General features: G+C 37.4%; 2 protein-coding genes and 1 long non-coding RNA gene across 3 annotated transcripts; all 3 read right to left on the bottom strand.

The window, feature by feature from the left end:
• Positions 1-1855: 1855 nt before the first annotated feature.
• Positions 1856-4323, bottom strand: LOC110888876 (protein FAR1-RELATED SEQUENCE 5-like). Its single transcript, XM_022136375.1, has 4 exons — positions 3659-4323; positions 3289-3547; positions 2605-3177; positions 1856-2512 (listed from the first exon to the last, which is right to left on the bottom strand). Exons 1-4 carry the CDS (start codon positions 4321-4323, stop codon positions 1856-1858), a joined length of 2154 nt encoding a protein of 717 aa, XP_021992067.1.
• Positions 4074-5230, bottom strand: LOC110887392. Its single transcript, XM_022135057.2, has 3 exons — positions 5008-5230; positions 4745-4879; positions 4074-4659 (listed from the first exon to the last, which is right to left on the bottom strand). The coding sequence occupies exons 1-3, from the start codon at positions 5111-5113 to the stop codon at positions 4421-4423; spliced, it is 480 nt and encodes a 159-aa protein (XP_021990749.1). The 5' UTR covers positions 5114-5230; the 3' UTR covers positions 4074-4420.
• Positions 5231-7699: 2469 nt separating this feature from the next.
• On the bottom strand, positions 7700-11331 carry LOC110891229. The gene is made up of 2 exons (XR_004873228.1): positions 8139-11331; positions 7700-8054 (listed from the first exon to the last, which is right to left on the bottom strand). It is a non-coding gene; the product is annotated as an uncharacterized LOC110891229 (long non-coding RNA).
• Between the last annotated feature and the right edge of the window lie 2276 nt (positions 11332-13607).

The following is a 13607-nucleotide window of genomic DNA, read 5'->3' as shown; positions in this document are numbered from 1 at the left end:
TATATTAGAAATTGTTTTGTAACATTCAAGAAAAACAAAAAAACGCTCCTTCCAAGGGGAACAGGCTTTCTAAATAGGTAGTACAAATATGGGGAATTGGGGAAAGTTGTTGGTAGAATAGTACAAGCATGTGGGTTGGGGTCTATAAAAGCAACTTTATTGGGAAAAAGGAATATTTGCTTTTTATCACCTTTTGGTCACATCAAAAAGGTCAAGTCACAAAGACTATATGAAATGTAGACAGGGAACTCCTCTATAAGTATTGGAGGGAAGAAGCAAATTAATATTCTGTAATACTTCACCATCCTACTTCACCAATTCAGTTAACCATAAGGTGTAAGATGTCCCAAAAGTCTTTTAATGAGATGGACCCGTGTGAAGGTAAGGATACGGCTAGCCAACCAAGCATGGAGAAGCTCAAACAAAAGGGGAAAGAAGCATGTGAGGGCCGGTGCAGGGAGGTTAACGAAAGAAAAGGGTCTCACCAAAATGGAGAGGGCCGGAAAACTGGAGTAACTTCAAGTGAGGATGCTTCAGAAAGCGGAACCAAAAACGTCACTGATGTATCTGGTGTGTCGCGAGATCAACCAGGCCGAAGGCAGCACGTTGTTCCAGATGATGAAAAGTTGAAGGGGCTACCAGATGAGTTGGTTAGGTTGCTGACGGATCCAGACCATGAAATGTGTGGCTGCCCGTTGTGTCCATACTCACCGAAAACAATCCAGTCCTGGTGTTACCATGACCCATGGGAGGGTGAGCGCAGCCCGTCTCCAGTGTACTTTCATGATGAGGAATTCCCCACACCATGATTAAAAGCTTGTTACTAGTGGAGGATACCCATGGGTAGTTAGTATGGTGAAAGTGGTTGAAAATGTGTTAACCTGATGACCTTATGTTGAAACAAAACGACATACGAATGTCGTCTTGTTGGTGTTTTATTATGTTTTTTTTTTCTTTTTATGTAACCTATTAGTAGAATGTTTGTTTGAGTTGCTTGAACTCTACTTCTATAACCTGACGTGGTTTAATATATATGTTGTTTGTTATGTGGTTAACACATAGTGTTTTGAAACTTTCCAGGTTAAATCCCCAAACCATTACGTAAACTAACATGTGTTAATCAAGTGTTTTTATATATGTTGTTTGTTATGTGGTTAACACATAGTGTTTTGAAACTTTCAAGATTAAAGACCCAAACCATTACGTAAACTAACATGTGTTAAGCAAGTGTTTTTGTTCCAGATTGAGTGGTTAGCAAAGATTGTTTTGATGCTTTGAAGTTCACAGACCCAAGCTGTTTTTTTTTTATTCCAGATGTGTGGTTAACAAAGATTGTTTTGATCCTTTGAAGTTAAAAAAGAGCAAATCATTATGGGGAAGTAACATGTGTTATGCATCTGTTTTATTTAATTTTTTTTTTGATCCAAGCTGTTTTTTTTACTCCAGCTGTGTGGTTAACAAAAGATTGCTTTGATCCTTTGAAGTTAAAAAGAGCAAATCATTATGGGGAATTAACATGTGATATGCATGTTTTTTTTTTCGCCATCGGTAAAAAAAATAAAACACAGAAAAACAGATATCAAAATGCAGATAAAGTTAAGATAAACTGCTTCCGCTTAATATACCACAGCGGTCCACGAATGACCTTCGGGCCTAATATGACAAAAGTGGCCAAAGGCCATAGAGTTTCTTACAATCCTACTTATGATTATTGGGACGAAAATAGTTACACCTTCTTACACACGTAACAGAGAATAGCAGGATGATGACAAAAGACTGTTACATGTGCGTAAGAAGGCCAAAATGAAGAGTCTCCCATTACATAGTACTACATAAAAAGATTTTAATCAGATGATCAGTCGCCAGTGGCGGTCTGCCTTAGTTGTTCGGCAGCTGCCTTTGCTGCTTTCATTGCAGCCACCTTAAGGCAGTTGCGTGAGTCGTGGTCGTCGACATACAGACCACAACGCTTGCATAAGCGAAGCTGCTTTGGACGTTTTGGTGGTTTTGCTTTGGCCTTCTCACCGGGCCCAGAAATGCGAGTATGAGTACCACATCCTTTATTGCGTGCAACTTCTGGATTAGCAACTTCGACTGGAATGTTGATTGGCTGCCCAACTATTTCTTCCATTTGAGACTCATTTGATTCATTTTCAGTTGTTGACAACGGTTGCCTGGAAAGAATATTGATCTTGAAATCCCTGAGTTGGTCAACCAATTTTGCCAACGCATCCTCATCGGTTCTAGCAACATCTACGCATTCAGTAACGAGGTCGAGGATTTCATTCCGCATAATGGACAGTGCGTGTGGGTTGACTCCGTATCCACTGGAAATTGAAAAAACATGTTTGGGGAGGGCATCTCGGCGCCACCTGTCGTTTATGTATTGTGGTGGAATCCTTTCAACATTTTTCAAGCGATAGACACAAAAGACATGGCGACACAGATACCCGATACGTGTGAAATTCCTGCATGAGCAATTGGCCGATTGATCGACATTGTTATACGTAACCTGATTTGAACATAGACAAAAAAAGGAAAAGCCCTTTAGATGCAAAATATGTTAGAGTATGTGGAATAATGTAAGTGCCTAACATGTGTTGCCTGATAGACGTTTGTGATGTTGTTCCTTTTATCCAAATGAGTGACGTCTATCAGAAGACTGGATTCGCTCGTCTCGCTTTGGTTTGTGATGTAGCATAAAAACTTCCCTTTAATTATTTCTTTTTGAACTTGGGCGAAAACAGCGTTTGTGTAAATGGCGAACGCGTGTTGTTCTATCGCTAACTCAGTATTGCCAGTGAACATGGTAGAAGAGGTTTTGAACTCCGAAACACGTTGACGATATCGTTGGCTGTCTACCCTATTTTCAAAGCACATCATAAATTGCACAAGGGTGTTTGCGCTTGTTGAGTTAACCTTGAAGGCAGCGTTAGAGCTTTCGCAGCGGGAGGTGGTCTTCATCAAGCAACACATGGGCAGTTCTCTAAAGTAGGCTGGAACCCAGAGATGTCTCATGTTGTACATGTCGTTCAACCAGCTGTGCTCTTGAAGCCCAAATGTTTGTAGGAGGTCATTCCAGCGGGACTCAAACGTTTCAGGTTTGATATAAACATTCCAAACCAACCGATGAATGCAGGACCGAAGATCAGTGTTATCTAGCACGTCGGCTGAGATCTGATAATTTTAATAGTTATAACACGAGTTAGATTAAAACAGTTTGAGAAGACATGTAAAAAAGTGTTATGTTGGATAACACATGTTAAAGGTTAACAAACTTATGTATACCTTGGAGGGTAGTTTTTTCATTATATGCCACATGCATAGACGGTGACGTGATTCTGTAAAGACCATAGGAACAGCTTGTAGCATGGATGGGTCTTGATCACTCAGCACGAGAGTTGGTTGAGTACCGTGTGCCTTCAAGAAAGCCTTAAGCAACCACACGTAAGATTCAATTGACTCGGTTGATATCAAACCAGCTCCAAATGTAACACATTGGAAATGATGATCCACACCCGTGAATGGCACAAAAACCATCTTGTACCTATGAACAAAAAAATTGATTTGATGTTAACAATATGAACAACTTTTTTGGGGTTAAAATTGGATACTTGGGGATCAGGCCTAACATATGTTAGAGGGGAGGGGGGCTAACCTGTTTGTGCTGTAAGTTGCATCAAACGCTAGGACATCGCCAAAAGCTTTGTAGTTAAGCTTTGAAATCTCATCAGCCCAGAATACAGAGGACAACTTTCCGTTTGATACGGTGTAATCAAAAAAGAAGTTGGGTAGGTTGTCATAACGCTCACGCAAGCGTTCAAGGAAAACTTGTGCGTCGCGTTCACCAATAAAAATTCGCAGCTGGTGGCTAAAGTTTTTAAAATCGACCGGTGTCCCATTGACATTGTGATGCCCTCCTTTTAAAGCTACAAGGCATCTATAAGACCTCATTGGTCCGATGCGGTTTAGACTCATGTTATGAATGAATTGTTTCGTGGAGAATGACAGTTTCCGTGATATCTTACTAAGATCACGGTTGTAACTCTCAACAAATTCATGATTATGAATATCATTGAAAGTCAGGACTGTGTATGAATCGTTCGATATCGATACTAGTATGCTTGCCTTACAGTCACACCATGAGAAGGTGGTCCTCCGGTGCTTAACAGAAGATTCATCTAGGGTGTCAAAAGTCCGCTTTGGTTGGGGTTTTCCATATTTTGAGCATCGGAGATACTTGTGTGTGGGAATTCCATTCCAGACTTTAGTTTGACCTTTTTTAACAGAAAAACCTGCTTCGAGCGCATAAAGTTCATACATGGAAAGAACATCCTGAAAGGTTGGATAAGTTTTGCCACACACCGGTATGAACTTATCAGCAACATTAGGAATCCAGTAACGGGTTCCCTGAGGGGTATCAAAAACAAAGTATGGATTCGAAGGACCTGTACCATAAAACGGAAAAAGTTATGAATCTGCAATAAAATGGCATGACAATACAAGTTATAAAATGTGTGATATGAAAATAAAGTGGGATCCCATTGTCCATTGTACAACCGTCTAACTGGCCGCGTGGTGATTCAGCAAACATAGAAGGACCATGAGATGATCCAGAAACAGCAACAGTCATGGCTTCCATCTGGGAATCTTGGGATGCTACATGTGAACATTATAGAAAATGTTTGAAAGATGACATATCTAGTGAAGAAATAAAACAAGAAAAGTGTAAGAAAAAACAAACCTTCATCAATATCCATATCCTGGTCATCAATAACCGCGTTTTTCATGAAATTGTTGGATACCAAAACATCCGGGGATCTAACAGGGGCTTCAGATGACCGAGAACAATCAACATGCATATAAGTGTATGCAGATGCTTCGAATGCAACACGTGAACATGGCCATGCATAATAGGTTGGATTATTAGATTAAAAAGTTGTAAAAGACAAAAAGGAAAAACAGATCTTCTAGAACAGTTAGTAAGTAAACTATATATGGACAAACCTGGAGCATTAAATTCTTCATCGTTTTGGAAGTCGCTGCAAAAGAACCGGTTTGGGAAACTACGGACCGGCGACATTAATTCAGAGGTTGGTGGATTTGTCTCCATTGATATTAATGGAGATGCTTGCTACTGTGGTGTAAATATGAAGATTGATGATTCTCTGATGAGAGATGTAGAAGAGATAAAAGGGAAATATGAAAAAGAAATATGGGGGATTGTGAATGTACGATCTGATGGGCAATTAATGAAGAGGTCATCTCATAATTCTTAGGGGTTAAAGAAAATTACTAATATAACCTTCATGTAAAAGTTAAACTCATGAGATCAGATCAACGTGGCAACATGCTAGCCACAAATACAGTTTGCTAAGTTTCTTAAAAAAATGGGGTTTTTCACCAAGCATTATCCTATATAGATATATATAATATTTAAAAAAATACAAGTGCCACTTGAAATCATGCGCCCTGTACGGTGATCCTCCCCGCACACCTTAATTCTATTCGTCATCAGTTATTTTTATGTTATATCTTATGCTTTTTGTTGATCTTTAGAGATCTTTTTATACATTATATATGAAACCAATATTGTCTGCTTTGTCCTTGATGGGTCGTTGGTCATCTAGAAAACTCATAGAATAGTTGGTCATCTAGAAAACTCATAGAAGAGTTTTTTATTGTCCTGATGGAGACTTTCCAGGAGGTCACACATCCTTATACTTGTCCCTGTGATGTTTTCATGTGTTCCACGGCCAATGCGTCCAAAACGCGTAGGTAATTTAAGAGGCGGGACATTCCTTATGAATCAAGAATCTGTTCTAGGCATAGCCGATGTGGGATTTGTGTTGGGTGCTTCAGAGGGCCATGCTTATCTTCTATGCATTGGCGGAGCTTGAACGAAAACTCGGTGGAGGCTGGACTATTAAAATCCAAATTGATGGGGGTCGGGCTCTTAAAAATCCAATATTTTACACTACAAAAATATATTTTTTCAAAAACTTTCGGTGAAATTTAACACTACGAGCGGAAAAACCAGCAGGGGCCGGGAGGTGACAATGTGAATTTGTCATAAAAGTAGACCAACGAATCATAAAACCCGTTAAATTAGTCATCAGTTGGCAATGTGAATGACTGTGTTAATCGACCCATCCCACTTCAAGCTTAGAATCCGTTAGGCTCCACATTAGTCGCAACTAGTTAAACAATTTCTTGCCTAACTAGAATTCAATTTCTACGAAGCTCAACTCATTACCAGGTCGGCATCTCTGCGATAATAGGCCCGAGACTTTCCTGAGCCCAAACCCATATAAGTAGATTCATAGACCAATCACATCGTTCATTGGTCTTAGATACATAGAAGATTAACATGACCCATTGTAACACCCTTGGAAAATCACACAATTGATTAAGGATAGGAGAGATTTTGGTTCATAAGGAATGCCACGCCTATTAAATCGCCAACACGTTTTGGACGAATATTAGTTGTGAAGTAGATAAAGAACTAGGATCCGTGATTTTCTAGGAAGTCTCCACCAGAGCAATCAAAAACAAATTTGTGAATTCCTAGATAAGCAATCCATCGGAAGCAAAACATACAATGTTGGTGGTACCAACAAGTGTTTGAAAAAAGAAAAAAGAAAAACTCAACTCACTAATTCAAAACGTTCGGAAATTGCAAATATATAGATGGTAGGCAGTGGAGTGAAATTTGGAGAAGCTATTTTATCCAGAATATTTCATTCAGATTTTCAACAGTAATTGGAGGGTACAAAAATTTGAGCACTCGGAGCGAGTAGAAAAAACAGGCCGTGACAGATTCAAAGTTTTTATGAATCGGTGCGCAAAATTGGGTCGGCTCAAATCAAGTTGCGCAGGAACGGGTGGGTTTAAATTAAGCCGCTCAAAATGGGTCCGAGATAAGAAACTCACACTTGTATAGTTGTATATTTAACGATATCGTAAAACTATTTATGCATATTTACTTAATAATACGTTAAATTTGACAATATATATTGATCAACTTAAAGGTGTATAGCAAACAAAAACAATTTTGTATTAGTTAAGTTATTAAACAACAAAATAATCATCTACCAAGTTAGTTGATTATGATTTATAATATAGTAATATGAAATGTTATGTCCCGTACGCATGAACTCGATACTAACCGGTACCGAAAAACCCAAAAAATGTTACGGTACAGAAAATATCTGGTACGGTACAGTTTGGTACCGATAGCAAAAACGCTAAATGTCAGTACCAAATCAGTACTAAAAATATTTCGGTTCAGAAAAATCGATACCGATTCTAAACCAATATTGACCCGATACCATTTGCTAATACTTAATGTTACGACATATTTAAAGTTTAATTTAAACCTAGGGGTCTATTTTGTTATTTAAATAATTAAAGCGGAGTTCATAAGTAGTTTTGTTCGGAAGACAAATTGGCTTTCTCTTGGTTCAGTGGACTACTTTACCAACTCACTATTAACTAGATTTTAACCCCGTGCGCGTTGCGGCGCGTTAAACCGAGCAGTCCGAGATTCTGAAATAAGCACATTGTAAGGTATGTTGTGACTACCTCATTAAATTAAAACAAAGATGTCTACAATATCAAATGTTTGTCCACAGACAATGAAATGAGCAGATTGTAAGGGCGTTGAGACTACCTCATTAAACTAAAATAAAGATGTCCATAATATGAAATGTTTGTCCCCAGATTATGAAATGAGCACAATGTTTATTAGCCATGTCACCCTCCTTAGAATCTATCTACCTCATTCAAAGTTACAAAAGAATCAAATCTTTGTAGTGGTTTACATTACACCTTTCATGTAGCAGAAACATAGTCTGATGATCATCTATATATATATAACTAAACAGCATACACTAACGAAACTCGCCACTACATTTTCATTTGCCGTGACTTGATGAATAAAAGTCAGCAAGAATTATTATGTACACCACATGCTTAAAGCATGCCAGATGTTATCCAGCACCTAATCTCAATATCCCCTTGGCCGTTCTCAACCTAAGATATGACACATGTTCCTACACCAAAGACTTAGTTCGTGTTCAGTTTAACCTCACAAATAAGATGGACGAGTCATGCATAATGCATATAAAATAACTGACCGCTTGTGACAGGCCACTGGAAAGCAACAACGCACCTAAATCCACCGAAACCAAAGTTGAAGCCTAAAAAAATATTACATCAGCCGAGAGAACAAAAGCTAAAGAAAAGGTTTCATTAGGTAAAAGGACAGCTGGTAAGTCAGTGGCAGCAAAAACTCTTTAATCCACCATCTTCAACAAACTGTAAAAGCTGACAATATGAAAATCGATTCCAGTGTAAACAAAACATAAAGCTGACAATATGGAAAGACAGAAATCCAAGATATCCAAGCTACAAATATGAGAATCGATTCCAGTGCAACCATGAAGGTTTGTCGCACATTTCAGGAAACCTGCGGAAACCAACATACAGTTCTCTCCTAAGCTAAGGCCAACAGGAACAACTCTAGTCGAATTCGATGATAAAGCGCTATCATTTGTAGATTTCATTGCACTGCTACTGGAAGTCGTGCGCTTTGTGCCTTCTGTATCCTGCACAATATTAGGTTAGTGACCTACAATCGTGAAATGAAAAACTCCTAAAAGGTGTATAAAAGATACATTCTGGCCCTCGATTTAGACTGGCCTCCTTCTAGTTGATCTGGATCTACAAGATAGCAAACTTATACAAACAAAATCATAGTAAGAACACCGATTAAACATAACATGCATAGACATAATATGTGTAGAAAAATGAGTTTCACTCCATGTGCTATCATTGACCCATCTAGCTTGCAAACTAACTCTAGTTGTAACTACAGTTAGTCAATTATATTTTATATATAATAAAGCATTGTTAAGTGTTAGTTAACAGTTGTTATAACCTAATAATTTCAAAAAGTTAAGTCATGCCAAAACACCTACATCCACAGACACTATTTACACAACTGAAATATATATTGGTTATGTAACGGGTCGAAGCATTTAGGTTTATAGAAAATGTATAATTTGTATAATTTTAGTACTTAATTAAACCAGCTAGTTATGTCTATAAAATTACGATAACAAAATGAGAGGAGATGACGTTAATGATGTCAGATATACACTCCTTTCACATGGTGGGTGTGTAGTTGTGGTCGACTTTTTAGAACTTCCGCGACCGATCTATCAAATGGGTGGAACATGTAAGTGAGGAAACACTTACCGTGGTTTCACCACCAGTTACCAATAGGGATGAGAACGGTAGCGAACCGATACCGATCCCGATATTCATGAAAAGTTGGTACCGAATACCGTATCGAAAATACCGGTACGGTACCGGTTGTTCGGTATGATACCGGTTGGTACCGAATTCTTAAATTGATATATTGGCACCAAAATCATCAACCAGCTCTATCTCCCATTTTGGATACCAAGATTTGCAAAAAAGTTAAGGCATATACATTATAGAATAATGGGAGTAGGATCAAATAAAAACCACATTTCGCATACAAACTGTAAGAACCATTTAAAAAGTGGCACGTGGCATCCAACCAATTATAGAGAAATGATAAAATAATATCCTAAATAATATCAATTATATTGAATTCCCTATAAATATACGAACAAACAATTAATTCTTTATTTGGATCTTTCTTTTGTTTTCAATGTGCTGATTAAGAAAAGTGCTGATATCATTCAAATATGTGCTAAAATCAATTATCTTGATTAATTTTCATGTGCTAATACAGTTCGTAGTGCTACTTTTATGTATGTATTGTTTTGGTATGTGCTAATTTAACTTTTTTTAAGTGCTAGGATCTGTTCTTACGGTTTGTACGATAAATATGGTTTGTACCGGAACCAACCCCCCTAGAATAATGGAAATTTGAAGAACATGGTTAGGGAAATTAAAGCATTCGACTGTCATCTATTTGTCATTCTCTTTTAATTCATATTTGATACCAAATTCTAACACTTGTTTTTTTTATAAAGGATCAACTAACAACTATGTTGTTGCTCAAATGTAAATTATTAAGTATGATAGCTTTCATGTTGAATATTAAGTACGCCGGTTAAAAAATATCCTTTGTGTTGTAAAACCATCAAGTCGTAAGGTTAAGGTGACCCCAAACCTCAGCCATGGTCCATGGTTCTTACATCAACAGACCGAACTGGCCCTTTTGCATATTAGGACAGGTCCTTGTTCATGCACAAACATACCCAATGCAAGTATTCAGGGGTAACCCTTTACCCAAAAAAAAACCTTCTGTTTCTGATATGGGCCAAAATTTGTTAAGATTTAATGTTCTATTATTATTATTATTATTATCCTTAATATTTTATTATTAATACAAATGTATCAATTTCAGTTTAACATGCTAAGCAGTTTCAGTTTAACATACAAATATGTTAGGATCGTCATGTTTTGTTTATGAGAATTTGGAATTTGATTTGGATTGATAATGAGAAGACTTACACTTTAGTTCTAAATTACAGTTCACCACTCTACTTGAATTATGGGTGGGAAATAGGAATAAGTGGGAAATCGGTACTAATTCAGTATTACCAAAAAAATACCGGTACCAATCCCGAAAATCCCGATCTCGAAAAAATGGTAAAACGTAATACCGATATCGAATACAACCAGTATGGTATCGGTATTTTGTACCACATGTTCATCCCTAGTTACCAATGCGCTACATTTATCTTTCTATCTTCTAATCATCGCAAAAAAAAACGCAAATAATACTTAAAAGAATAACCCTAAACCCCAAATCCAACAATCGACTACACACAAAATTGAACACCTCCGACAAGGTAAAAGCCATTAACAATACCTACATGAAAAATGAAAGCATACCACACAGAAATTATGCACAGATTAACCAATCACCTGAGTAAAAACATACCAACCTAAGGCGAAATCAAAAAATTCAGCAATTAAATAAAACATAAAAGAAACAAACAGAATTTGAGCAAAAAGCAACCAGAGTACAACAACAGATATGTTGCAGGCGGCTAGGATGTCGGAAACCGGTCGCCGGAGATCCGCTATGTCTGAACTAAACCACTGAAAACCCTTGAGCCGCCACCATCTACACGTGCCGGGAACCTGCCGTCGGAGACCTCTCTCTCTCTCTCTCTCTCTCTCTCTCTTCCGAATCTCCCTTTTTCTCTTAAACTTGTTGCTGGCACCTCTCTCTGTTTCTCAAAAAGCACATAACATAGCAACTTGAAAAGCACCCAATTTTTTTTTGAAAAACACCCAAAGCTAAGGGTACAAACAACCTATGCTTAAACTTGTTGCTTATTTATAGATTTTAATTTTAATTTTAATTTAATTTTAATTGTCAACATCATATTTTCTCTCTATCTTATCCTTTTAACTTTATCTTCTTATCACCCGTCGCACAAATCTTTTCGTACATATCATAGTTAATAAAACCCAAATGTTTGTTACACCAACATTCCATAGTCACATCATCTACGTGTTAAGGATATACAAAAAGTTAAGTGCTTTAAGTTATTTACAACTTAGCATACTAACACCAAGTGTGTTATGTAGATAAGTCGTGCAAAATAGATTGTGATATTCACGTTTTTGTGCGGCGATGGCATGTTTCGGGTTTTAGCTGCCTAGACTTCGTTATGTGCAACGATCCAAAAAGTTACTTCTGATGGTTTTCATTCGTCATGCGCCTTCTTCACGCTATGACTTGGTTTTGAACAAAAGATAAAAGCAGTGTATTGTTAGTTATTCCTCTAATAGGCGTGTTTAAAGTCATTGTTAACCTACCTTATGATCCCCTATGAGGACGTTTCATGTGGGAAGACTTCAGATTGGGAGTTGTTGGGGGTTATGCAGATGCAATAACATGTTGTGCTGCTTGTGGTTCTTGTGCTACTGCTTCAGTCTCTGTGACATTAGTCAATAGTCACCACCACATTGTTTTCCTTCCTGAGCGGAAGATGCATGATTCTTGAATGACCAATCATTAAGGACAATTCTTTTGGTAGGATTTTCGGATCGGTGTAGCCTTCTTTTGTTATGAGCTCTTTGCACGTTCTTTTCAGTAGTGCCTCCATGCCTTCGTTGAAGAACACAACCTCTGTGGGTTGTGTAGAATCATTGATAATAGCATTCACACTGTACCTGCAAGCATATTCATGGTTGAGTGATGTTAGCAATGCTATTAAAAAGGAGGTTTACAATAGAGTATTATTCAATAGGTAATATAATAGAGTATAATATAGTATAAGTATGGTTGTTTCAGGTCCAAAAAATAATTAGTTCTTTTTAATCCATAATAACGGCAAGTACAAAATCAAATTGTCATTAGGCCTAGTCGTTGCCACAACTTAATATGCATTCATGGTTCGAACCGTACAAGTCAACAATGAAATAGTATCCATGCACAAAGTACAACAAGATGAGGATCTGGACACCCTTCATACCATTGTATCAAGTCAGGTTTATAAGATTTTCAAGAAGCAAGGTTACTTATGAAGTTTGAAAAAAATTATATGATTTTTATAAATGCAGAGCTTGAGTATTATTACAATTTAAAACTATTAAAAATACATCAAATTTGGTTAGGTTATCACAAAATATAAAATTTTATTCTAAACCTTGGTCGTTAAATGTTTTGGTTGCATTTCTATTTGTATTCCCATCAAAATCTAGGTTTTTCTCTCAGGTATACAACCACACAAAGCAAGTAAAACGATTTATGTACAAAAAAAACTGACAAATTCAAGCCTAAGGTGATATGTGAGTAATCCATACTATATAAATACCAAGAAAATTTACAGTCATGTGAAGGTTAGAAATAATTCAATGTAACGCGTATTTGAATTTAGGCATCACATCTTCACAATCCTTGCAGACGAAGCACATCGACCCACCTTCTTGTGGGTATACTTTCTCGTTGCATGTGGAGCATTGTACATGGTACAAACCGTGCTGATATCGATGGTTTCGAGCCATGATCGGAACCTAAAGCAGGTTATTCCCTGTGAAAAAAAAAAAAAAAACATATGTTTAAAGCACAACATGATGGATTTAGACAAAAGCTTTAGGCTATGCCTCCTTTTTGCAGAGCACTATTGTATCCTAAACAAAAATACCAGACCAACTTTTAATCTTTGCAATACAAACGAACATTCAAGCTTGGCATAATATACTGTTATCAGGTTAATTAACTGTTTAGAGAGACTTGCTAGAATTATGCTGGGTGTATAGACTAAGGTTGTAGAGAGTCCTTGAACACTTTTAACAGCTATATACAGTCCTACGTACCGAATTTTATTTTTCAAGTTAGATATTAACCTAATACTCGTGACGATTTGATGCTCAGCTCAGCCAGTGTGACAAGAGGATCACTGTCGTCAACGTCTTCCAAAGGTGGAAGCGAAATCAACCTAATATTTGTAACAATTTTGTAAGTTAATGGTTGTTTTTTTTACATACTGTTTCATGATATCGTATCTATTAGAGCATACGTAGTGGGGCGGTATGCCCACTTATAGCGCCTCCGTAGCGCCGTCCACACCGAAACTAGGGGCGCT

The sequence above is a fragment of the Helianthus annuus genome, chromosome 11 (genome assembly GCF_002127325.2).
Source record: "Helianthus annuus cultivar XRQ/B chromosome 11, HanXRQr2.0-SUNRISE, whole genome shotgun sequence".
NCBI lineage: Eukaryota > Viridiplantae > Streptophyta > Magnoliopsida > Asterales > Asteraceae > Helianthus > Helianthus annuus.
The sequence above is the reverse complement of the archived record's forward strand: the minus strand, read 5'-3'. Positions and strand labels throughout refer to the sequence as shown.

Excerpts from the sequence above, each read along its gene's own strand:
- LOC110888876 (XM_022136375.1), bottom strand. The coding sequence starts at position 4,323 with ATGTATGAACTTTATGCGCTCGAAGCAGGTTTTTCTGTTAAAAAAGGT. Across the intron at positions 3,178-3,288 it reads TGAAAAAACTACCCTCCAAG|ATCTCAGCCGACGTGCTAGA; the intron begins GTATACATAAGT and ends TAAAATTATCAG. Across the intron at positions 2,513-2,604 it reads ACATCACAAACGTCTATCAG|GTTACGTATAACAATGTCGA; the intron begins GCAACACATGTT and ends TGTTCAAATCAG.
- LOC110887392 (XM_022135057.2), bottom strand. The coding sequence starts at position 5,113 with ATGGAGACAAATCCACCAACCTCTGAATTAATGTCGCCGGTCCGTAGT. Across the intron at positions 4,880-5,007 it reads TGAAGAATTTAATGCTCCAG|CATCTGCATACACTTATATG; the intron begins GTTTGTCCATAT and ends TTGCATTCGAAG. Across the intron at positions 4,660-4,744 it reads GGATATGGATATTGATGAAG|CATCCCAAGATTCCCAGATG; the intron begins GTTTGTTTTTTC and ends GTTCACATGTAG.